The 26,933-nt window shown below is 37.0% G+C and overlaps 2 protein-coding genes across 3 annotated transcripts; both read left to right on the forward strand.

Moving 5' to 3' along the window:
- The first annotated feature begins 1 nt into the window (after nt 1).
- On the forward strand, nt 2-24,167 carry LOC128224016 (protein CutA homolog). Its single transcript, XM_052933602.1, has 6 exons — nt 2-121; nt 16,738-16,883; nt 17,160-17,219; nt 18,102-18,147; nt 19,098-19,147; nt 20,612-24,167. The coding sequence occupies exons 1-6, from the start codon at nt 56-58 to the stop codon at nt 20,769-20,771; spliced, it is 528 nt and encodes a 175-aa protein (XP_052789562.1). The 5' UTR covers nt 2-55; the 3' UTR covers nt 20,772-24,167.
- On the forward strand, nt 7,267-11,382 carry LOC128224015 (actin-binding Rho-activating protein-like). 2 transcript variants are annotated; one of them, XM_052933599.1, is made up of 2 exons: nt 7,267-7,401; nt 7,772-11,382. In XM_052933599.1, exon 2 carries the CDS (start codon nt 7,811-7,813, stop codon nt 8,600-8,602), a length of 792 nt encoding a protein of 263 aa, XP_052789559.1. In that variant the 5' UTR covers nt 7,267-7,401; nt 7,772-7,810; the 3' UTR covers nt 8,603-11,382. The 2 variants fall into 2 exon arrangements, with proteins under 2 accessions (XP_052789559.1, XP_052789560.1); XM_052933600.1 differs by lacking the exon at nt 7,267-7,401 and adding an exon at nt 7,443-7,507.
- Nucleotides 24,168-26,933: the final 2,766 nt, after the last annotated feature.

Raw genomic sequence — 26,933 nt, forward strand, 5'->3', positions numbered from 1 at the left:
TCATCCGTCAAGGCTCCGTATACTTTACGGAATAAACCGAAGTAAATGTTTTCCAATGCTGTGTAATATCAAACTGAAAGTAGGCAACGCAGGTTGGCATTTTGCAGTTCTTGTAATAACGGTGAGTTCTTACAGTAATGTTTTTGAACATGTTTAATTCAACACTTTAAAAAACTGATTAAGTTCTTTAAATACCATCGCGTTTTCAGTACACGTGTCAATGATAAGCTAATCAATAATTTAGTCATTCTAAAATGCCGTCCAGGCTTTTTTTTAATGATGGTTAGCCTGGACGTCGTTCCAGGCTAACCATCATTAATAAAAAAAAAGCCTGGACGGCATTTTAGAATGACTAATCAATAATTATGATGTTACTAATTCATTGACATTGGATAAATATTGTGTTTCGATTTTCAATGCGTACATGAACACAAGTTGATCATGTACATGTTTGTATGGTCATGTACAACACGTGATCATGCACATGTACACCACTTTGTCATGTACGTGATGGGCATGTACACCAGTTGATCATATACATGTATGTATGTACATGTATACCAGTTGATCGTGTACACGTCTGAATGTACATGTACACCAGTTGATCATGTACATGTCTGTATGTACGTGTACACCAGTTTATCCATGTACATGTCTGTATGCAGTACATTGTGCAGAACACTTCAGTTTCCAGCAACAACTGGTGATCTTTGTTTCTCTCATAATTTACCTTTTAAACCGTGGAGCACATATAGTAAGACTGTCACCAGAAGACCCCATAATTATTAAAATTTGATACGGCACTGTTCCATTATTATAGTTATATATGTACCAGAACTGATGGATAAGTTCTGTATATACTAATGCAACAAGTAAATAAACCATTGGCTATTGAATCAATGCCCTCAATAAATGTCCCAATGGTTAAAAAGCTATGTCAGTAAATGTCTCAATGGTGTGAAAAGTCCCAAACATATGGTATGTCAGTAAATGTAAAAGTCTCAAAAAAGGAATGTCAGTAAATGTCCCAATGGTTTGAAAAGCCCCAAACATATGGTATGTCAGTTAATGTAAAAGTCTCAAAAAAGGTATGTCAGTAAATGTCCCAATGGTTTGAAAAGTCCTAAACATATGGTATGTCAGTTAATGTAAAAGTCTCAAAAAAGGTATGTCAGTAAATGTCCCAATGGTTAAAAAGCTATGTCAGTAAAAGACCCAATGGTTTGAAAAGTCCCAAACATATAGTATGTCAGTAAATGTAAAAGTCTCAAAAAAGGAATGTCAGTAAATGTCCCAATGGTTTGAAAAGCCCCAAACATATGGTATGTCAGTTAATGTAAAAGTCTCAAAAAAGGTATGTCAGTAAATGTCCCAATGGTTTGAAAAGTACCAAACATATGGTATGTCAGTTAATGTCCCAATGGTTTGAAAAGTCCCAAACATATAGTATGTCAGTTAATGTAAAAGTCTCAAAAAAGGTATGTCAGTAAATGACCCAATGGTTTGAAAAGTCCCAAACATATAGTATGTCAGTTAATGTAAAAGTCTCAAAAAGGTATGTCAGTAAATGTCTTAATGGTTTGAAAAGTCCCAAACATATGGTATGTCAGTTAATGTCCCAATGGTTTGAAAAGTCCCAAACATATGGTATGTCAGTTAATGTAAAAGTCTCAAAAAAGGTATGTCAGTTAATGTCCCAATGGTTTGAAAAGTCCCAAACATATAGTATGTCAGTTAATGTTAAAGTCTCAAAAAGGTATGACAGTTAATGTTAAAGTCTCAAAAAAGGAATGTCAGTAAATGTCCCAATGGTTTGAAAAGTCCCAAACATATGGTATGTCAGTTAATGTAAAAGTCTCAAAAAAGGAATGTAAGTAAATGTCCCAATGGTTTGAAAAGTCCCAAACATATGCCGGTAGGTCAGTTAATGTAAAAGTCTCAGAAAAGGAATGTCAGTAAATGTCCCAATGGTTTGAAAAGTCCCAAACATATGGTATGTCAGTTAATGTAAAAGTCTCAAAAAAGGAATGTCAGTAAATGTCCCAATGGTTTGAAAAGTCCCAAACATATGGTATGTCAGTAAATGTAAAAGTCTCAAAAAAGGAATGTCAGTAAATGTCCCAATGGTTTGAAAAGCCCCAAACATATGGTATGTCAGTTAATGTAAAAGTCTCAAAAAAGGAATGTCAGTAAATGTCCCAATGGTTTGAAAAGTCCTAAACATATGGTATGTCAGTTAATGTAAAAGTCTCAAAAAAGCTATGTCAGTAAATGTCCCAATGGTTTGAAAAGTCCCAAACATATGCCGGTATGTCAGTTAATGTTAAAGTCTCAAAAAAGGTATGTCAGTAAATGTCCCAATAGTTTGAAAAGTCCCAAACATATGCCGGTATGTCAGTTAATGTTAAAGTCTCAAAAAAGGTATGTCAGTAAATGTCCCAATGGTTTGAAAAGTCCCAAACAATTGGTATGATTATCGGGTACATGTAAAATGCACGACACGTCCCCAATATATCTTAGTACAAAATGTTCATTCTACGAAACGTCCAAGATTCGCGTACAAATATACTTGTAGTCTATTTTTAAACCACGCCACCCGCAATTACTCCGGTATAACTGTAACTGAGGACTACGATCCTAAAATGGTGTAATAGATGATCCCATAACGTGTTTAGTTCGTTTCACCTTGGTAGAATTTGTGACATTATTAACATTATTGGTAGAACTGCGTCGCTACCCGTGTCCAGGGAGCGTCGCTTCGTTGTAGTTCAAGACTAGTTTATGGGTCGAAAGATTCAACTTTTGACAATGAAAATTTGAAGAAATTTTAATGTATGTTGCACTGCTGAATTGAGTCCAGCTAATTGTATGATACCACAGTATGCATAAATCATTTTCTCGACGTAGTTCTAGAAAGAAAGAAAAAATACTTATTCGTAGTTTATTGATATTTAATAACATTCAGTAACCTGCACGTGTTACACTTTTTGTTAAAGATTTCATTGTTTTGTAATGTCAATGAAATGTGCTTTAATTTTGGTAACAATGTGGTCTTTTTTAAAAGTTTTATAATATCAAAGTCATTATTATTTTCAATAAAATTGTCTCAGCTAATTCTGAAATAATTTCTTGAGGATCTTCCATCTAACTTTCCGTACAGCTTCCATCCCAACGTCGGCAGCATTCACTTTGAGTGTGTACCTCTGGAAGTCGTCTCTCCCCCGGGCATCACAAGCTGCGTATCGACTCCAGTGGCTGATCATTGATCGCTCAAACTGGAATCTCGTCTGCGTTCTCAAATTCCGTTTCTTTTGCTTCAAAGCTACTGCTTGGGGCTTCTTTGCATTTTCAGACTTCAACCCAGAGTTTTCAGTGCTGTTCAGTGCATTTTGAAGCGCATTTGTGGTGCTTGCATCATTATCAGTCTCAGTACCATCACATATTCCACCCTTTGGCTGATACGGGAATCTGATTGGTTCAACCAACTCCATTAGCTCGGCCCCCTTTCTCCGGTCAGCTGGAACCCAGCCCTCGAGGACGATCAGCCTGGAATCAGCCAGGAAGTGTTACGTTTTGAAGTCATTTCCGGTCCCTGGATGCGGGGACGCCACATGGATGAGGTAAAAATACAGGAACATGTATTTTGTAATATCCAGTTCTCGTTGTTTTGGCCCGTCCTGGTCAAAGACCGCGAAGTCAGATTTCGAGACAAAAATGTGGAACACGTTTTGATCAATATCCAACACCTCGGTGCGACCGTCCTCGTGAACAGGGTTGACGCCAGCTCCTATCTCGTTTTGAGCAATATCCACAACCTCGGTGACCGCTTCAGTGCAAACGGCATCTACGTCAGTTTCTGTCACATCAACGTCACTTTCAAGGTCAGAGTTTGGCCTCTCCTGTTGTTGTTGTGGCTCGGCAGATGTTAAACACCTGCTGGACAGTTTTCGTATAAATGCTAGCATTTTATATCATTTCGTACAAGTTGTCATGTCGCGCTGCCTTGCAGCAATTTGCGTTGTTACGTTGCTATGAAAATGACGTAATATCCTCTGATTGCGTCACAGACAACGAGATTTGAAGTAGTTTTTATTTAAATTATGTTTTATTAAAATTGGCTATGTGCGAGTATCCTTCCCGTTTACATTTTTTTTTGAAGAAATATAATACTTACTAATCGTTTTTACACATAATAAGGTGACGTCAGCCAGTGAATGTATTATTCAGTGTTCAACGTAATGACGTAACAAATTGCAGTTGTGTTTATTTTCGTATACATGTAAGGTATTGCATATGCTGGGAAAACAAGAACTATTCTCTAAAGAGGCTTCTGCGAGTTCGCCGGATTAATCCTGTTCTGTTCTGAACCCAGTAACCGTGCATTTTCTGGCCAGGGCAGATCCAGGATAGGGTGGCACAACCTTGGGGCGCAGTTCAGGGCGTGCGTCCCCTCTCGTAGGAACCGATATAAATATGCTCTAAATGAGGTGTGATGCTACTTTTGGGGCTTATTTTAGTTACTAATTGTGCGTGTACTATACGCATATATTGTCAACTACTAATGTATTAAAAATGTATTATTTAAAAAAGCTTTTAGCCATAATGCAGCCAATAGGCGTGAGCAGACATTCGTAAACTCTAGCAAACAAACAGACAACTGTAAGTTACACAACTCGAACACAAACATCTTGACTTCTAAAACCTTCCGTGTAGTTCTGGAAGTACATTTCGATATGAGTCTTTCTATTTGATAAGCCACCGGCTGTATTCAAGACTGCTTTATTCACATACATGATAACACACGTTGGGTGCAATTATCTCCTACAGCAATCAACAAGGTGGGATATCGTACATAAGTACGTCGAGTTTATTACCCGTTACCTTTAATTCTCCTGCGTATAGACTGGCCTCGTGTTGTCTTAAATAGTTTATGTGATTCTAATATTTGCTAATAAAACATCATATTTTGTATTTTGGAAAAACACAATCAAATACCATATATTTTGCGAAGCTGAATGGAATGCAGTTATGATTTAGTTTTATGATCACACATTATGCAAAGATGCTATCATTTTCTCGACATATTTCTGAAGCCAGTCTATGCAGTTGTCTGCACGTATGTTGTAAATAGATTATGCTGTTAATTACAATTCTCAGGTAAATCACGTGACTTTATTATAAATCTACGATGTCGTTTGGGTGAATATTTCCGACTGTACCCGGAATTGTACCCAAACATACTAACCTATATGTAAACAATCAAAAGTTAAACAGCTCAGAGCAGGGGCGTACGTATTGCACAAACAAGTGTGAAACTAAAAAAGGGTTTAATTTGTGTCCATCTGTGTAAGCGGAGTTAGAATTGCCCACACATAGAAATGAGTTAATAATTATTCGTTATTAGTGCATTCTCATTCATCAGAGGTTTGATAATGAAAAATGTATTGTACGCATATCATCATCGCTCCGGTGTACGAGTATGTTTAGTGGTGCTTACATTGTTTTAAAGCATGTGAACACATCTTTGAAAAACAACCACAACATGATTTTCGTGCGAATAGGGCTTGAACACAGCTTCGCCCGAGCTGTTTAGTTCAGTATGTTCTGTCTGTTCTGAATAACTTGTTTTCTACCAGTACACTTATTGTACATTCTTGACCGAGCAATTCCGTAAAGAGTATGACGCTTGAAACGAAAAAAATGAGACAAATACAGTTTCGTATTTTATTAAAATTTTAACTATGTTTAGGTGCACGGATTATTTTTACCTTTTGTTAAATATGTTTATTGTTTGGTATTGTTTTTGTAAATGTCAATGAATTGGCTTTGAATTTGGTTACATTGTGGTGTGTTTTTTTAAAAAGAAGTTTGTATCGGTTCAAAGTCATTAGTATTCAATAGTTATTCCAAATTGTCTCAGCTAATCCTGAAATATTAGTTTCATTTCTTGAGGATCTTCCATCTAACTTTCCGTACAGCTTCCATCCCAACATCGGCAGCATTCACCTTGAGTTTGTACCTCGGGAGGTCGCTCTCCCTCGGGCATCACAAGCTGCGTATCGACTCCAGTGGCTGACCATTGTTCGCTCAAACTGGAATTTCGTCTGTGTTGTCAAATTCCGCTTCGTTTGCTTCAAAACTCCTGTTTGCGTCTTCTTTGAATAACGCGAAGTATAAGAGAAAAGTTGTTTTGTCTTCGCATTTTCAGACTTTAGCCCTGTGTTATTAGTGCTTTTCAGTTCATTTTGGAGCGCATTTGTGGTGCTTGTATCCTTATTAGACGTAGGAACAACACTTGTTCCACCCTTTGGCTGATACGGGAATCTGATTGGTTCAACCAACTCCATTAGCTCGGCCCCCTTTCTCCGGTCAGCTGGAACCCAGCCCTCGAGGACAATCAGCCTGGAATCAGCCAGGAAGTGGTACGTTTTGAAGTCATATCCGGTCCCTGGGTGCGGGGATGCCGCGTTGATGAGATAAAAATACAGGAACATGTATTTAGTAATATCCAGCTCTTGTTCTTTTGGCCCGTCTTTGACAAAGATACCAGTCAGATTTCGGGACAAAAATGTGGAACACGTTTTGATCAATATCCAACACCTCGGTTCGACCGTCCTCGTGTATAAGTTTTACGTCAGCTCCTATCTCATTTTGAGCAACACCCACTACCCCGGTGACCGCTTCAGTGCAATCGGCATCTACGCCAATTTCGGTCACAGAGTTTTACCTCTTCTGTTGTTTTGGGGGTTCTGCAGATGTTAAACACCCGCCGAACAGTTTGCGTATAAATTTTAGCATTTTATACCATTTTATACCAGTTGTTGTATCGCGTTGGCGTGCTGCGATTTGCGCTGTGAACAGAATAACGTTGCTATGAAAATGACGTCATATCTCCTGATTACGTCACAGACAACGATATTTGAAGTGATTTTGATTTCAAATCTGTTCCATAATAATGGCCAGGTGCGAGTACTCCTCCCGTACACACTTTAATGGAAGAAATATAATAATAACTAATCATAATTGATGAACGTTTTCGTTTGAATAATATTAATTTCTACGTAAAATTGTGTTTTCACACAAAATAAAGTTACGTCAGCTATTGATATGTACAATTTGCACGCACTGACGTCATAATATTATATTCGTAGCAATACGATTTTTTCGCATCTCTCGTGTCGCCCTCTGACCCAAACAGAAATAGACCAAGAATTTTCCAACACTATCTCTAGTTGTACCTGGAAAATTATTTGTTGCGAAATACCCTGGGCTTATCAGATGGAAACTGTACGGTACTTCGCCCACGGGGTAGCGACCTGGAATATTTAGAGATGTATATACGTCTACCTGGCAGGGATGGTACTGCGTTTAGTCTTCTGGAATATCTCAGAGAGCAAACAGGTAAGCAATATTATTTGAAGAACTTTGCGTTCGGTGTTTTTCTCGATGTCTTTCTAGAACTGAATATTGGATTCGTACAGTTTTAACGAGGACTAGTTTTTGAAATGTAAACTTCTTTATTAGTTGTACGCCCTACAAATTTTACACTTTATTAATAGTAACAATCAAAATTGCAAAGAAAATGGCGGAATCGAATCAAATGCTAAATATTGATGTTGTTGATGATGATGATGATGATGATGATGATGATGATGATGATGATGATGATGATGATGATGATGATATATAATACAATGTGTGAAAATTGAGATGTTTTGACCTTAATTAGCGTCAATCAATATGTCAATAATGGATCCATTTTTTCTTGCAGGACATATGAAAGAAGTAATAATCTACTTAGCGATCAAAAATGGCGTCGAATATGCGAAAAATCCATTCATCTTTGCCTTTAGATAACTTTATACGAGAATCAATTGACGAGGATGACAATCAAGAAGCATTAGAAGACTGGGAACAGGAAAATGACGACGTTGATGACGTCATCACTTTAAGGGCGCCTTCACCGGAAACTAAAAAACACGAAAAGCGCTCGAGTTCTGTCCCACCAAAAGTCAGAAATGGAATGGTGGACAAAGATGGCATGTCTAAATCTAAAAGTTTTTGGCAAAAGAAAATCGATGTTTACGAAGTCGATAAGTTGATTAATCCATTTAGTGACTTCTGGGGTCAAGACCGCTCGCAATATCTGAACGTTTTGGAAAACGCTAAGGCTGTGTGGAAAGGCGCCGATAAACGCACGAAATTGACAAAAGCAGACGACAAATATGGTCACGTGGTCGAAGGGACGTTAACGGAATACCGGGGGAAGAAGGCTAAAAACTTCATCGCGGGTAATATAATTGAGTGTTGTGAAACCATACGGAGTCTTGCAGGTCAGCAACAGCCTGATGGAACGTATCAAATTGCTTTTGGACTATTGTTCAAGGCGTACGAGAGAATTAACGACAAACTTGTTGGGTTATTGGTGCGCGCGAGACGCCACAATTTGTTGGAGTTTCCTGGAGAGATGTTGTACCAGGGTCAGGATGATCGCGTCTTAATAACGCTGTACAAAGTTCCCACACTGGACGAACTGGAACTCAAATATATGGAGTTTAGTAAACCGACGGAACAGAAGAATCCTGAACATAGTGCGCAGTGATTTTTTGGACGTTAGCCACGCTTAAAAAACGTAATTGACGTTAAAATGATTACTGACGATTACGTTACAGATATATGGAGTTTAGTAAGCCGACGGAACAAAAGAATCCTGAACATAGTGCGAAGTGATTTTTTGACGTTAGCCACGCTTAAATGACGTTTAAAATGATTGCTGACGTATACGTTACACTTATGCAAAAATAATGTTATTGAAATATGAATACAACTAGAGATTTATTACTGTATTAATTGCAAAATATAAATGTTAATGACATGGCTATAGTGACGTTTGTCGTATGACGTTTGATATAACGTCAGTCAATACGTCTTAACTAACTGAATAAGTATAACATTTACAATCAATGGAGCGTGCAAAAAATAGCGAAACTGTGGTTAAAAAAAACGCCAAGTCTTTCGTTTGTAAATGCTGTTTTTACTTTTAATTTTGCTTGTCAAAACTATTGATATCATTTATTTCATGCACATTTTATTTCTAAATGATATTCAAAGTAGCCCGAAGCAAAACTGATTTTCTTACACAAGAATCGAGTTTCTTTTCTATATTCGTTTATGCAAATTTATAAAAACAAACGTGCATTTATATTTATTGTTACTCCACGTAACGCGATGCTTCTCAGTCGTATAATTGTATAATTATGATATTAACCCATAACTAGGCCACACCAAAATGATTCTATGTTTAGCGTCATCAAGCTGGTAGTTTTTAATCTTCAGAATGGCAATGATAACATTTACCAAAATCTAGATTAAGCAAAGAAATAATATTTTCTGGACTTATCAATTTATATAATATCTGAGTAAAGAAATGTAGCATTATTGTGAGAAGATCAACTTTCGTGAGGTATAGACATTTTTGGGCGAAATCTGCTATGAAGGACATATGTTGCAAAGATAATACAGTAGTCTTTTTCCTGACTGGTCGGTAGGAACCAGAGGCTAAATATATTATCAGTTCGGTATTGCCTTATGCCTATTCCTCTGCAGCCAATTGTATTATACTGGATAAGTTATCCACTGGATATATTTTGGTTAGTTTGCAGATAAAAACAATTTCATTGGTCAACAAAACTATTGGATAAAAATATTGACCAATCAGTATACACTTGGCTAATTTAAACCAAACCAAGGAATTAACCAAGCTTTGGTAATTTGTCCACAGGTAAAGCGTTGGGCAATTTACTCATTAAATAACTCCATTGGCCAGTAGCTATTATTAAATAAATATTGACCAATCAATAAACGATTTGGATAACTTTGATCAAACCGAAAATTTAACCAGTTTTTTTTTACAGTTGGCTAGAGTTGTATAAGATAGGCTGTTTATAGATGGACAAGATAGGTGATAGTTGTCTATTACTCAGTGTTTTATGAACATTCGAATGAATATTATGATTCCAGTGTAAATAAGATTTCTAATTTTTGATTCGTTGTATTATTTTTAGTTGTTAGTGCTGTTTATAGCAAGTCATGACTACAGCTATGTTTCATAGAAATGTTTTCAAGAAATGAAATTATTGACAATTACATTAAGGATTATATTATATATAATCTGTTATTAACAACTATTGACAACACATTATTTTACAATTAATTGATTATAATCATTATTATATATTCCAAATGTACGTATGTGCCAGAGAAAGTTTTCCAGTTAATATATTTCGTGTAAAAATACAGCCGAACTCCGTTGGCTCGAGCTCGCTTGACTCGAATTCCTCTTTGTCTCGAACTAGATATTAAGGACCGATTTCTTTATATTGTAGGTAGATAATCCCACATAGCTCGAATTATCCGAGGCTCGAGGTGTTTTGATCGGTCCCTGAGAGTTCGAGCCAATGGGGTTCGACTGTTTTGTTATTCTATGAAGCACAGTACCCAGTTAAACCAGTTGGGAGCGAATTTACTACAGTAAAACTGAAATTACTGTTGAACACTGGTCAGTACAATGTTCTTCCTTGTTTGCGTTAATATCATTAGGCTAAATAATAGTATTTTTTGTTTACATTAACATCTCCAAAAACATAGGGAAGGTGGGTAGGCATAACTTTTTTATACATGTTTTGATAGCCGGGATTCTGTACCAAACCGATCTATATCAGGGTATATATTCACAATTTTTTATAAAAAATTAAATATGAAATGGTCAAATTTTAACATGTTCACTCTAATAAATTCATGAAATTACTAAAAACATACATATTTCGACCAAAACGCGAAAAGTGTAGGGACGGGAGGAAATAAAAGGATCAATCGGGTTAGTCGAATAAAAGAAAATAATACGCCTTAGGCCTAAAAAAATACTTTTGGTTCGGGTTGCCCGACCAAACCTACGTAATAGGCACTCACCCTACCGTTTTTATAGTCTGTTTGTGATTAAAAAAATATAATAATAATAATAGCAAGAGTAATAATAATAATGATAATTTTAGTGAGTGTTCAAAAGCCTACCTACCCTACCTGTTTTTCAATTGATATAAACCTATTTAAACCATTGTTTCGGCCGTAGGGACGTGATTTTTCTCAGGTCTGTACTTTGTTTTATAACGCTTTGTTTTTTTGTAAAACACTTAGAATATGAATAACAACATGCTTAACTGAAAGTATATTGCTTGGGTTTAAAATATACTAATGTATTTATGAGTTGCTTTCGTACAATATGCAGTCCTAGTTCATTTGTTAATTGCATAAACATGTAAATGTACTTTTATATTGTTTTTATTTTTTGTTCCAAAAATTGAAATAAATTCAGAACTCTTCAAAGTCTTGTTATAACATAGTTTTACCCACTGCACCCAAATCAAATTGTTTATAGAAAAATTATATTCTTATAACGCTTAGGTACTGCATGTGCGTAGCTATGATTAAATGATGTCATATACACAGAAGTATGGAATATTCTAGGTTACTAACCTTAGGATAATATATATGATCTGAGTATAACAAATAAATGTTAAATGTAGTAAAATGGTCGTTGCACACTTAAAAGTGTTTCTAAAGACCCACATGCCGGAAAATAGTTAATTGAGCTCATAAGATTCTTGTATCTTGTAAATCCAAGGGCTAAGTTAAGATCCGAAGTATACAACACGGTTTGAGAACGTGCGACACGCACATGGCCAAAGGTCAAGGATGCAATAAAAAGGAAGGTCACGCTGCCATAGTAGACAGACACAGACAGACAGAAATGTTTATTGTCGTAAACATGTAATTTAACAGTTTCTTGACAAAATATAGAAAACATAAACTCACATTAATATTCAGTATGGTCACAACGATGCATGGCCTAAATACAAAGAAAAGAGAATAGAATAAGCACAGTCAGTCAATCGTTCTTTTCTTTTCTTTTTTGCGGTTTAAGTTGCAGGGAACCTGTGCATAGCCGTACACTGTATTCCATGCTGGCTGCTTACTTTCGTCTTACCGACAAATCAAAACAGACATTGTTTCAGACGTTGATACTTTCTGTCTTCAGAATAGGGCACATTCTATCATTTGGAACAAAGAAGGGTAAACATGCTGTTTGATTTAATACTTTCGAAGAATAACATCAATAGGGGTGTTTATTACATTCAGTTCCGCAAGTTTGTGGTATATATTCTGTTTTACCTGGAATTTTGTTTTCTAGCATTCTGTTATGCCAACCCACGCATGTGCTGTAGTTCAATGATTCTGGCTTGTGCGCGTTGTTCTCCTGTAATTAGATGGAGCAGACGGTTCCTTGAAAAAACACCTGTTATGACGTCACAAAACATACATCAAACATCTGTCAGACGTATTTCAGGATTATTTTCAGAGAAATCTTCGAATTGTCTTTACCACATCAAGCTTAGTGGATGAAATGTCTAAGCGTAGCCCTCTTTCCGATTTTGTATCGAATACTCCATAATTTTATACTCGAATCCTGCGTACGAAGTAGTATTAAACATTTTTGAGTCTTAAGTCTATGTATACATGGCATCAAGTGTATGGGGTTGGGGTTAGCTAAAGAACTTCAGCGAACACGTTATATATTACCTTTTTGGATGTGTTAATGTGTTGTAAACATCAAAAAAATAAATATCAACATTAAAGTTATGGAAGCCAGGACTAGGTTGGGGTCAGACTCAACCGTACTCCCTCAATTTTTAATTCTTTACCTGGCATTTTCAAGTCGAAAGATGTTTCAATTGTACAACCATTCTAACGGTACCATTTATTAGCTCACCTGAGTGCTCAATGTTTGCTATTGTGATCGATCAAAGTCCGTTTAGTCCGTGTCAACATTTTAAAACGGTAAACATCGTCTTCTCTGAAACCGAATTGGCTAGACCCATGATATTTGGTATGCTTCTTCAGGTAGTGGTCCTTTCCTAAGATTGTTCAAATATGTCCCTTGGGTCAAAAGTGGCCAGCGCATAGGGGTTACACGTTTTCTTTATAATTTGTGTGTCAAAATCTTTGAAAATCTCCTTCTAAAACCGTAAATTTCAGACGCTTGATATTTGGTATGCAGCCTCATGCAGTGGTCCTTTACCAAGCTTGTTCAAATTATGTCACTAGGGTGAAAATGGCCCCGTCCCGAGGGTCCCAGGTTTCCTATATACTTATACATTGTATTGTCAAATTCTAAATACCGCTTTTCTATAGCTATTATAAAATACAGCGAAAACAAATATTCCTATTTAAACTTCAATAAATTCAAAACAACTTTTCCACTGGGTGTTTATTGTTTAATTTTGAATGAAAAAAAGTTTAATGAAAAGTAAGAACTGTGTGTATTTTAGGAGAAACTGTATCTACATAATTCAGAAACCCAGATACGATCAAGGAGAACCAATAAGTGAAGGCTGGGCTCTCAACCGATGTCGATGTGATATTAACAGTTAAAAGTGATTTACTTGCTGATAAGCCCTTGCCTGAACTCGGCAGGCTTCTGGTATGAATGCATAAAACTGAATGGAATAATCACACTCTAACTGACTTATGATGATTAGTATGTAATCCCACGTAGTGGCTGTATACCAATATTGTTCAAAAAATGGCCTAAGGGTCAAAGCTGGCCAACCCCTGGAGTCCCGAATTTTGTATATACTAATATTGTGGAAAAAAAGAAAATCGTCTTCTCTAAAACCACATGGCCCAGACTTTTGATATATTATTGTGAAGCCTCATTTATTGAACTTTTACAAAGTATGTTCAAAGTATGACTTCGTTGTGGAAAATAGCCCCGTGCCCCGTGGGCCATAGGTGTTCGATATACTTAACTTATTTACATAGTAAAATATTTGAAAATCTTCTTCTCTGAAACAGCAAGGCCCCTTTATAATTATTTATATAGTATGCAGACTCATTTAGTGGTCATTTACCAACATTCTTACCAACCACTGACTGGTTAACTAGTCATTTTTATCAGGTGAGCGATATAGGGCCATTCTGGCCATCTTGTTTTTATATGCCTGATTCAAAATGAAATATTGTCGAAAAAGTGTCTTCAGGCTCAAAGTGATTGCACATAAAACACGCCTCCGTGTCCCAGTGGCTAGGTCGTGGACATTCGGAGCGGGAGGTCGAAGGTTCGGGCTCCACATCTGATATGGCCGGTTGCTGACCCAACACTTGGTTAAATAATGGGCACCGATTGCCTTCCTGCCAGGCGCCCGACATATAGGATAGGATTTGGGAGTAGAGATACTCATCAATCAAGGTGGCTGATAGGCTCAGCGGATTGGCCCTTAATTGAGAGGGGTGACATTATAATAAACAAACACTTAACTTAACCATTGGGACAATAAAACTTACTTTTAAAATTACTTAACCCTTGGGACAATAAACTTATACTTTTAAAATGCATTTCAAAGTACGAAGGTTAGAATACAATAGGGCAAAGAACAATAGATAAACGATATGAACAATAAATTTCCTGTCGGCAGCAGAATGCGAACCCGGGTCTTGATGATTTCAATAGTATTGATTCCAGATAATAATACATAAATTATGAGAATTTAGACTGATAAATAGCGAAAGAAAATAATATATATTCAATTCAAATATGATAAAGAACAATGCTAACAATAGTAAACATTTTACAGAAACGCTTGTTCGTTTTAATCTGTAGGTCTTGTCCATATTGCGCAGCCGGTTATTTTTCCAGCTGCATAATTGCATAATACAATCATTTGTATAAATAAACCTGAAATATCTGCAGGCTACAGAAAACTCGTGACTCCTGCCAAGTTTTGCTGGAACTGCAGAACATATAGATCATAAAAGATGTATCGGCTGATAAGCAATTTACTCGTCAGTTATCTGATGGATCTAGACACTTCGGTCGTTATTATAATCGTAAAAGCATTCATTTTCGCGGGCATTAATTTTCGTGCATAAATAAGTACCCGGTTATTGGATAAAGTAGATTTCATATAGATCTTAGCAGGGCATTGTTGGAATAAAGGAATCACGCACGTCTTCATGTCCGTCCGGCCGTCGGTCGGTTGGTCGGCGGTCCGTCCGCTATCCCCTTTATGTTCAGTCCATATTTTCATTCATGGTCGGATTTCAATATCATTTGGCAGAAGTGACCACCATAGCATGAGGATGAGTCGTGCACACGATCCGTGTCCCTACCTTCGAGGTCAAGGTCACAACAACCTTCTGAACTTAGTATGTTTTGCTATATAAGCCTCTCTGGTGATAGTTTGTGGCACATACCAGTACCAATATGTTCCAATCTTCGACCCTTGGTATTGCGGGGGTATTAATGCCATTTTGTGTTTTGTAGTCGTTTTACAGACTTTTGGCATCAATGTAGTCCGTTTCTGTTTTAATAATATAAGAAGTAATTGAAGACAAGGCAAGATACGATAAGCATAAGCTTGTTGGCTTCTTCTTTTCTTAACCGACTGTTTCAATATAATACATTCTAGCACACCGGATAGGCATTTCCGGTGATTTCAGCCGTGCTGGAAAACTCCATCTGGCATCCCCCCACCATGCCAGATGAGTCACGCGCTGTGACGTAATACTTTCAATTTCTTTTATTAAACACTTAATGTAACCATAGTAATGAGATTTCAATAGATGAGTTCCATATTATAACATTAACTTTACAAAATATTCCTTAAAAACAAAACAAAATAAGCCTTAAAAGACGTGATAGCGAAGGAACTTATTGACGTATGCAGTGAATACAAATTACTGCGCGTCATGACGTCAGTAATCATCATCGCACGCGCTTTTTGGTGAAATGTACAAAATCGCGCTTTCTTATGTATTTTCTTCACAAAAAAATGTAATTTAAGGTATGCTAGATTAAATATCTATCATGTGTGTCCGTTTCGGATAGAAAAATCCGACCCTCGGGCACACTGCGTAGCCGGTTACTCGGCAAGCCTCGTTACCTGGCAACGCAGGTGCCCTCGGGTCGTTTTTTTCTATCCGGAACGGGAACACATGACAGATATTATCATAGTAATAAGTAATAACAGACATGTACATGCAACATTTAGAAAAGGATAATCAAAGTTTAAGACAATTATACTTCAACTAGGGTCGTGATGAATCAATATATATGTATATACATGTAGTAAGCAAGATAGGACAGATATATTGCATTCATCATTAAACAAATAAATAGACATGATTTCTATGACTGAAAGACATTTAGTAACAATGATCTAGTATAAACAGAACACAAAAACATCAACACATTTACATACATGATCGATTAATGCGAATTGGTCACATATTTGATACATGACATAACTTGGCATACAAGTTGGTGATGATATAATAATTTGCCTGGCTTTTTTGACTCAATCAATACTCAATACAGCAGACTGTCGATGACCTTGACAAACGATTACGTCACCGGCTTGTATCACACCCGTTTATTTCGAATGCTGGGAATCACTGACTTTGGATAGTGTTCGCAATTGTACTACTAGTACTAGTATATTTCTGCAGGTTTCGTTGGAACACTTTACATGACAACTGTTAGCGCCGTTATTCGGCGTTATTTGACGCACATTGGGCACAAGGCCAGACACTCTCTAAACTCCGTGTCACGCGGCTGCAATCAAGTGGCATTAGCGTGTATTTAAAGTGTAGCTATTCATGTATGTATGTCATATGATGCAGGTTTTGGTGGCTTACTGTTGCATGACCACACTCGGCGGCGTTTTCCGACGGACATTTGGCGCTATGGCTAGCAATTACGTCGCAGGCACGCATTCCATGGCCTTTGTCACCGTCCCCGACATTGCCGTCGGCAAGAAACTCGCGCAGTAAGTGATTGGTGAAAATGCATAAATACATAAATATGCTTTATTCAAATACAGCAGCTGGCGAAGCGATATTATTGGTGTTGAAAGCCATAGTATTATACCACGATTTATTTTTACGAGTTATGCAAAAATTATGTGAACTAGTAATTTATATTTATATAAGGATTATATGCAGAAAATAACATTTTGATAATTGAAAATCATGGACTATCATTTGAGATAAGTTCGATGGAAAATATTGAGTAAGATATTCAAAACAATCTTCCTATTTTCCAGTGGAATCGTCAAGGGGAGACTAGCCGCCTGTGTCAACATCATCCCGTCCGTCACATCAGTGTAAGTTGTCTTTCTTGTATTGTGTTAACACAATAAATATTTCACAAAGCAGTGTCAAAGCCACGTAAGCGATGGATGAGAACAGTGACATTTTTGATTAGCAAATGAAACAGACAGCGAAAAGATGTTTTCAAATATAGAATCAGATTAGATAGTTCCGCTTTCATTTTTAGGGTCACTGCGGTGTATTTTTCTGTAAAGGGTCAGTTTAGTCAAAAGTCGAAAAATGGCCGCCATTCATCCATTCTTATATTATAGTTTTAACATTTTTGCTCATGAGAGGTGGTCGATGAAATAAATCAATTGTTTGGTCTGTTACTGACCCACTTCGGAAAAATGGGGGTCTGTGAAATTTATAGGGGGCGAGGCATTAGCCGATGTCATTGTAGATGATTCATTATAATGTCAAAACAAACTTTTATTGTCGAATCCGCGTGCTGTGAGCGAGACTTAGTTGTCACAATGGCGGTTCTGTGTATGTGCGTGCGTCCATTGTCAGTGTGTCCGTTCGGCCTGAACCTTGTCCGGGCTGTTTCTTGACCATGCGTTATAGGATTTTCGAATAACTTGCTCCCCACGATGAGGTGGCGTGTCGCCCAATGATCTTTAAACTCCTTATTACTCCAAAACATGTAACAAAGGATGTTCGTATGTTTAACTCCCGAAAATGATTGTTCTTGAAAACTAAATGAAACATAAGCTTTTGAAACGTTTTAAACTTTTAATTTTTTGGCCATCACTGTTGCACTGCGGAAAGCTCTTAATAATATTTTTTGTATTATAATCCATGAAATTGACCTTAAGCTGTGGTATGGTTACCGGCTACTGTAATACTTACACTGTAATTGTAAATTTATGCGGATGTTATCTTGTTTGTTTCAGTTATGAATGGGAGGGTAAAGTGGAGGAGGACTCTGAACTGATTCTGGTAATTTTTACGTGTTTAAGGTGCCAGTGATTTATAACTTTGTTTTACGTGTATTCGTTTTACAACGATTTTGAAGAAAGTTATATTAACTTACTATGCTAAGTCACCCTCGTTGACACGATGTTGCGCAAGGGTACCGGTGTGGCCTTGTTGTGTGGGGGCCCGGAGTATCCGGAGAAAACCCGGCTTGGTGACCACCACTCAAACTCGCATTTGCCCAGTTTGGGAATCGAGCCCGGGGATGCCTTGGTGAGATGCGAGTGCGCTAACCTGACACCCATAACTGGGTGTTTGTAGTTTGAAAAAGGGTTTGGTTGCTTATTTTATTTCATTATCTAAGATATCTGGAACAAGCTGTTCCGTAGATTCATTGGATACCCAGTGTATAACTACTTGTTTACAACTTTTTTACAAAAAAATGTAGAAAAAAATGAGCAAAATTTACTTAACTTTCCATTGAAACCGAGTCTGAAGGAAACCAGGTCTGGTTTTGTTTATAAACCAATTAAATAATGTGTTAAATTTGGACCGATTGTTAAGAACTTTGTTGAAATTAACAGCTTGAATAATGGCATCGTTGTTAACTTTTAAATTTGAGCTACAAATGTATTTCACGATGTGCTCAAATATGAATTAAAACGAGTGCAGCTGAAACAGGTGACTTAAATCTGGTAAGAAATACAGCCGATCACATGTGTATCCATATAAATTCTCCAGAGCTCTTAAAGAAGAGCACTATATATTTGAATGTTCATAGCGCTGATGTAACAACTTTTTAAACTGTTTAACAATGTTCTGTACAATCAACATACTTTGATAGTTTAATCAAATTTACAACGTTCAGATTAAACTTTTTACACCATGAGCGCACTCTTGGATCAGATCATTAGATATATCAATCACTTGAAAGCAACCATGTACCAAACTTAAGGGAACTTTTTACATTGTAGATGATTAAAACAACAACCGAACGCATTCCCGAACTTTCTAAGTTTGTCCGGTAAGTAAGTTTGTATAACAGGAAATGCCAAACGAACATTTGAATGTCAAATAATAGTTTTAAAGTTTTTTATGTTCTTACTTCTAGAAATATGTGAAAACATGCATACTAGTGATTTGAATGTCGTCGGCGGCTATGGGACACATTCCGTGAACGCATTTAGTCATCGTCGGAAATCCAGGGTATATCAATTCAGGTCCTCTATATGGAGTGTAACAGAACGGGTCACACATGGATGTCCGACGATGCGTATTCCTATGTGTATATTACGAAAGGTTTTGAAACAAATTGTTATCCAAATCACAAACCCAGGGTATTGTGATTGGTATTTTTTTTTAAATGAATTGCTTGAAGCATAGTTGTTTGGACACAATAACATGCATCCGGTTGATGCACACTTTTAAGAACAATATGACCAAACCTAAGGCTAAGTATCCGACTTTGGATGCTTAGAGCAAAATATACCACTTTTTATGCACCCGTTCACTGAACGAGACGTATTAAAGTTTCCACTGCGTGTGGGCGAGCGGTGTCGTCTTTTTGTCTGCAATAAACCACCAAATTAGGCCTGAATGTGTATAGGCATAATATCTTCGGCAGTACCGTGAACAAACCAAACCAATGGATTCAAAGATGTACAACAAAATATCCTCACACAAGTTATAGGTTGTATAGCATTTAGGCCACTTCAGTAATAAGGTAAAGGTCAATTATGGTGATCATGAATAAATGTTTTTGGACTCGTACATAAACTGATTGCCAGTTTTGACATTAACTTGGCACGTTCATTGACAGGATTTGTATATTATAATAACTATGTTTTCGCCCATGCTGGTTCAATATAAAGTCATGCAGCTGGTCAAGACCTTGCTTAGACGTTTGCAGAGTTTAGAAATAATTCCACATGACTTATAAAACATGACCGTGTATTTTGACGTCTTAATAGTTTTCCTTGTAATTGTGATTATGTACAGTAGACGGCGTTCTTGCGTTGAGTCGAGTGTTAAAGATGCACTCTTACTCCCAAATAAGATTTACCACAATTAATAATATTGTTTAAATATTCCAAAGGGGATGAAAAATGTCGAAAGCAATGGTTCTTATGAAGTTTAATTTGAAAGAAATGAGCATAAAACACCGTATTTCTACCTTATGAGACTATAGTAAATCATTTTAGATATTTTAGCATTCACCAATCACTTAATATTTTTGCGCTTTCTGCAATCAAATACACGGCTACAATCTTGTTATCAGTAATTAATATTTTCCATCAATGCATTATTTAGTAAGTAGTTCAAGGTTTATCAGTAAAAAATGATGTTTGTTATACGTGTGTATGTATTGATTTTGAATAAGAGTGTCACTTTAATATTGCAATTTGTTAGTGCTCAGTATTTAAAAAAAAGAATACCGTCAATTAAAACAGTGTGTATAACTCATACAGGTCTTTGTATTTGCTTTCAGGGAAAACCACCCATATGACTGCGCTGAAGTGATCAGTTCCAAAATTGACGATGGCAACGAGCCTTATCTTAAATGGATCGGAGAGACTGTGAGCAAGCCCGTCATTAATGACGTCGATAGTGGCGGGGATACCGGATCTGACGTAAAGAAGGCGAACTGACTGTGCCATTTTATGCCATGATAAGCTCACTCTCGAACACAATCGTGGTACATGCAGTGTACATTATATAAATGTATCCTATAAATCTCAAAGGTGTAATGTCAGTTCATGCACTTTATGAACGAATAGTTATCTGTTACTGTTTTCATGTGTTAATCATATGTGCTAAAGATTTTTTTAAATCTTGCCGACACTGCAAACTGAAAGCTTTTGTTTTAAAACTCAGTAGGGTGGCGTTTTTATCTTTAAATCTGTGCCCTATAGTTCTGACACCATTCCGTTATCTTGGATCACATTAAAACACGCTGCCCTATTGTAATTGCTGACAAAAAGTGGGCCTTGATGGATATAACGATAAATTATTATATTTGAAGTATTCACATCGATCACGGCTTAGTTGTGTGTGTTGAACAATCATTCCATGATGTCTAAGTGTTGAAAATGTGGTATTTAATTTGAACTCTTTCCAAAAGAGTATTGTAAAACTTCAATTGGCATTTCAGTACATGTACCTATTGTCTGTGTGTCATTAATGAATGCATGTCTATCTCATAGTTGGTTTAGGTGTTTTTTAATGCCCCCGAAGGTGGGCATATTAAAATCGCACCGTCCGTCCGTCCGTCCGTCCGTCCGGGTCTGTAACTTTCCCTTGTATGGACAGATTTTAAAATAACTTGCCACATGTGTTCCACATACCAAGACGACGTGTGGCGTGCAAGACTCGTGTCCCTACCTCAAAAGTCAAGGTCACACTTAGTGTTTATTCACAATGGAGTGCTGCATATAAGGACATAGAGTATAGGTTGTCGTGTCCGGGCTGTAACTTTCCCTCGTATGGACAGATTTTAAAATAACTTGCCACATGTGTTCCACATACCAAGACGACGTGTCGCGTGCAAGACCCGTGTCCCTACCTCAAAGGTCAAGGTCACACTTAGTGTTTATTCACAATGGAGTGCTGCATATAAGGACATAGAGTATAAGTTGTCGTGTCCGGGCTGTAACTTTCTCTTGTATGGACAGATTTTAAAATGACGTGCCACATGTGTACCACATACCAAGACGACGTGTCGCGTGCAAGACCCGTGTCCCTACCTCAAAGGTCAAGGTCACACTTAGTGTTTATTCACAATAGAGTGCTGCATATAAGCATAGAGTATAGGTTGTCGTGTCCGGGCTGTAACTTTCCCTCGTATGGACAGATTTTAAAATAACTTGCCACATGTGTTCCACATACCAAGACGACGTGTCGTGTGCAAGACCCGTGTCCCTACCTCAAAGGTCAAGGTCACACTTAGTGTTTATTCACAATGGAGTGCTGCATATAAGGACATAGAGTATAGGTTGTCGTGTTCGGGCTGTAACTTTCTCTTGTATGGTCAGATTTTAAAATAACTTGCCACATGTGTTCCACATACCAAGACGACGTGTCGCCTGCAAGACCCGTGTCCCTACCACAAAGGTCAAGGTCACACTTAGTGTTTATTCACAATGAAGTGCTGCATATAAGGACATAGAGTATAGTTTGTCATGTCCGGGCTGTAACTTTCCCTTGTATGGACAGATTTTAAAATAACTTGCCAAATGTGTTCCACATACCAAGACGACGTGTCGCGTGCAAAACCCGTGTCCCTACCTCAAAGGTCAAGGTCACACTTAGTGTTTATTCACAATCGAGTGCTGCATATAAGGACATAGAGTATAGGTTGTCGTGTCCGGGCTGTAACTTTCTCTTGTATGGTCAGATTTTAAAATAACTTGCCACATGTGTTCCACATACCAAGACGACGTGTCGCCTGCAAGACCCGTGTCCCTACCTCAAAGGTCAAGGTCACACTTAGTGTTTATTCACAATGGAGTGTTGCATATAAGGACATAGAGTATAGGTTGTCGTGTCCGGGCTGTAACTTTCTCTTGTATGGACAGATTTTAAAATAACTTGCCACATGTGTTCCACATACCAAGACGACGTGTCGTGTGCAAGACCCGTGCCCTACCTCAAAGGTCAAGGTCACACATAGTGTTTATTCACAATGGAGTGCTGCATATAAGGACATAGAGTATAGGTTGTCGTGTCCGGGCTGTAACTTTCCCTTGTATGGACAGATTTTAAAATAACTTGCCACATGTGTTCCACATACCAAGACGACGTGTCGCCTGCAAGACCCGTGTCCCTACCTCAAAGGTCAAGGTCACACTTAGTGTTTATTCACAATGGAGTGCTGCATACAAGGACATAGGGTATAGGTTGTCGTGTCCGGGCTGTAACTTTCCCTTGTAAGGACAGATTTTAAAATAACTTGCTACATGTGTTCCACATACGAAGACGACGTGTCCTGTGCAAGACCCATGTCCCTACCTCTAAGGTGAAAGATACACTAAGTGTTTATTCACAAGGGAATTCTGAATATAAGGACATAACAGTGTAGGTGGTCAAGTATGGGTGGTATTTTTTTTATGTTCAGAGGAAATTTAAAATAACATGCCATATGTATTTGACACATAAAGGCAAGATCAACTTTTCATGTACTGACCTTGTTCGTAGGTCAATGTCACATTCGGGGGCATTCGTCACATACTGTGACAGCTCTTGTTTACATTTATTCCTATTAAAGCCACACTCTGCTTTGAACAGTATGTTTGCTTACATGTATAAGTTCACAAAGAAACTTAATTTCTGTCTGTCTACAGCAAAACCGTGATTAGAAAAAAATAACCGTTCAAATTCAAAAGTATGTTCACTTAACCTGTAAAACTAAACATGTCAAAATTCCTATATAATCATGAATTGTGTTGAACGTGGCACATAACCACAATTCATGATTCTATCGGAATTTTGAATATATTAAAAAATGGTGGAGTCAGTACTGGTTCAGCCCAGGAAAGTTGTATCCAGTATAACTTTGTTCCAAGCATTCGGAACTCCTCGGTCATTTTCCATCGGAAACAATATCAAATGTTTTCTGGTACATTATAAGAAGTATAAGTATTAATTAATTGAAGTGTTAAAACGTGTATTGTGTATTACTAAGACTAAATTGATTGTCATTGAAGTGTAACATTGCATGAATATTTATGAATCCCAAGAGTAAAGTCATTAAGTTTAACTGCTAAATTGAAATTACTACGCGGTCTACTTGCAGCGTAGTTAGTGTTTAGATTACTGACATTGTAAACCGACAAAACCGTCCATATACATGTGAGGTTGTTTTCGATGGAAAATGGCCGTGGAGTTCCGAATGTTTTCCAAGGTGTAACCTTTTTCTTTCAGCATTTATTCATTACTATTTATAAGTACAAACAGCATGTAACACTAGTCTAGTTTGACATGGTAAAAGCCTAGAAAAATTATGGAAAGTAATTATTGATTTACTGAAAATAAAAGTACAAATACTATTTCGCTTCTTGTTATTATTTGAGACAAACATCTTTAAATGTGCTTTTGAAATATCTGCGCAGTGGTTAGCGCACTCGCTTCTCACCAAGGCGCCCCGGGTTCGATTACCGGCCTGGGCGCATATGAGTTTGGTTAGTGGTCACCAAGACGGACAAGTTGGTTTTCTCCGGGACCTCCGGTTTCCCCCACATCACAAGACCATACTCTCGCGCAATATCGTGCCAACGAGAGTGACTTAGTATAGGCTATAAAAGCTTTCTACACAATCGTTGTAAAATATATAACGTTTAAACTAAATATCTGTCATTCACCATTAACAAATCTGAGAAATGGAACAAGAGATATTTTTTTTTAAATTTCAAAAAATTCGCTAGAAAACGATTTTTGTTTTCATTTTGTATGATTTTAAATCTATTGATTTTTAATCTATGAATTGAATTGTTCAGAATGATTTTGACTTGTGTGTATTGTATATTAAACAAGACTGACGTAATTCCTAATCGGATAAGACGGATTTCTGAATGGGCGAGTAAATGTTTGAAAAGAAAGCCGTTTGTATTCAAAACAAAAATACCCCTGACCCCGACTTAGTGTTAGGGTAGGTAGAAAAGCAAAACTTAAATTTGCCAGAACCGGGATTCGTTTTGGAACCTAATTTTTCGAGTCATATTCGGCATCATACATCAATGTAAGTCAAAAATGAAAAAAACTATGTAATCGATGTTATTATTATTATTATGAAAATCATCATCATTATCATCATCACCATCATCATCATCATCATCATCATCATCATCATCATCATCATCATCCATCATCCATCATCATCATCATCATCATCAGTATTATCATCATCATCATCATCATCATCATCATCATCATCATCATCATCATCATCATCATCATCATCGTCATCGTCAGTATTATCATCATCATCATCATCATCATCATCATCATCATCATCATCATCATCATCATCATCATTATCATCATTATTATTATATTTGTAAGTATATTGTTCACATTACTCACAAAGTCGAAATTTTCAAACGTTTCCTATTTGGCACAAGTTGGCTAACCACCCTCCAATTTATAATATAAATAAAATATAAAAAGGGAAATTTGTACATCGTAAACAGATGTAAATGTCATTTAATAAAAGGAGAATGTAGTTGCGTATTTTAAAAATACTATTTTTAAAGGCAAGTCTAAAGGTCGTACGAAAAATGGGAAATCACCAGCATTTTTTATTCAACTATAGCCCGAACATTTTATCAACCTTTGTCTTTCTGTTAGACCATTAATCAGTTTGATCAGCTATGAAATAAAAATAAAGAATTCGATAACAAAGAGCGATTATAATATCGATTACTGATAAGGAACTTTTAAACTTTAAATAATTGATTTGTTTATTAATAAACAATACTTCGCTTAAGAATTCGGATTTATAGTTAAAACAATGGAATTCTCTACTATACTACATATGCATTTAATACGGAATGCCGTCAGGGACATCGCCTATGAATGTGTTTAGATGAAACGCGATACTCGATAATACGCTGATGAAAACGCGAAATCACGAAACTACGATGGTGAAAACGCGACAGTACGATGATGAAAACTCGAAATCACGAAACTACGATGGTGAAAACGCGAAATCACGAAACTACGATGGTGAAAATGCGACAGTACGATGATGAAAACGCGAAATCACGAAACTACGATGGTGAAAACGCGACAGTACGATGATGAAAACGCGATAGTACGATGATGAAAACGCGACAGTACGATAGTACGATGTTGAAAACGCGAAATCACGAAACTACGATGGTGAAAACGCGAAATCACGAAACTACGATGGTGAAAACGCGACAGTACGATGATGAAAACGCGAAATCACGAAACTACGATGTTGAAAACGCGACAGTACGATGATGAAAACGCTATTGTACGATGATGAAAACGCGACAGTACGATAGTACGATGATGAAAACGCGAAATCACGATATTACGATGGTAAAACCGCGAAAGTACGATGGTGAAAAGACGATAGTTTATCGCATTATCATCATCTTACTGTCGTATTATCGCGTTTTCGTTATCATTCTGTCGCGTTCTCATCATCGTACTGTCGCGTTTTCACCGTCGTAGTTTCGTGTTTTCGCGTTTTCATCATCGTACTATCGAGTATCGCGTTTCAGATCAAACATTCATAGGCGATGGCCCTAACGGCATTCCGTACTTTAAAGAACTATAATACATAAGATAAGATTATTATACTGCTGAATCATGTTATTGCTACGGAAAACAAACTAATTGTCTTATGAAATCCGTGTGTGTGAGAACAAATATTTATTTTGATATCTAGTTGGGCCCATGGGAAAGCAGAACAAATACAAATCTGCAATCCATTTGAATTATATACTTTAATTTTCGTGTACATCTGTCAACATAGTACTCTAACGGAGGGGAATAATCCAATAAGTTATTCTGTCTCAAAATTTATGATTGTTTAAAAAGAAGCCTCTGTTCTGAGGTAAGAGATATATTTGCTGAATAACAGTTTACAAGATATCTCCTTAAACTAAAATACTCATTACATTTAGGCTTAAAGTGCCATTCTCGTTCATCAGAGGATCGACAATGATAAATGGAATGCAAGTATCAGGGGCGGATTCAGGATTTGATGTTAGAGGGGGTGTAATTTAGGGGCGTAACTTTTTGACGTTCGCCTCTCCCTCGGAACCAAAATAAATTTAGTCGAA

The sequence above is a fragment of the Mya arenaria genome, chromosome 17 (genome assembly GCF_026914265.1).
Source record: "Mya arenaria isolate MELC-2E11 chromosome 17, ASM2691426v1".
NCBI classification, from domain to species: domain Eukaryota; kingdom Metazoa; phylum Mollusca; class Bivalvia; order Myida; family Myidae; genus Mya; species Mya arenaria.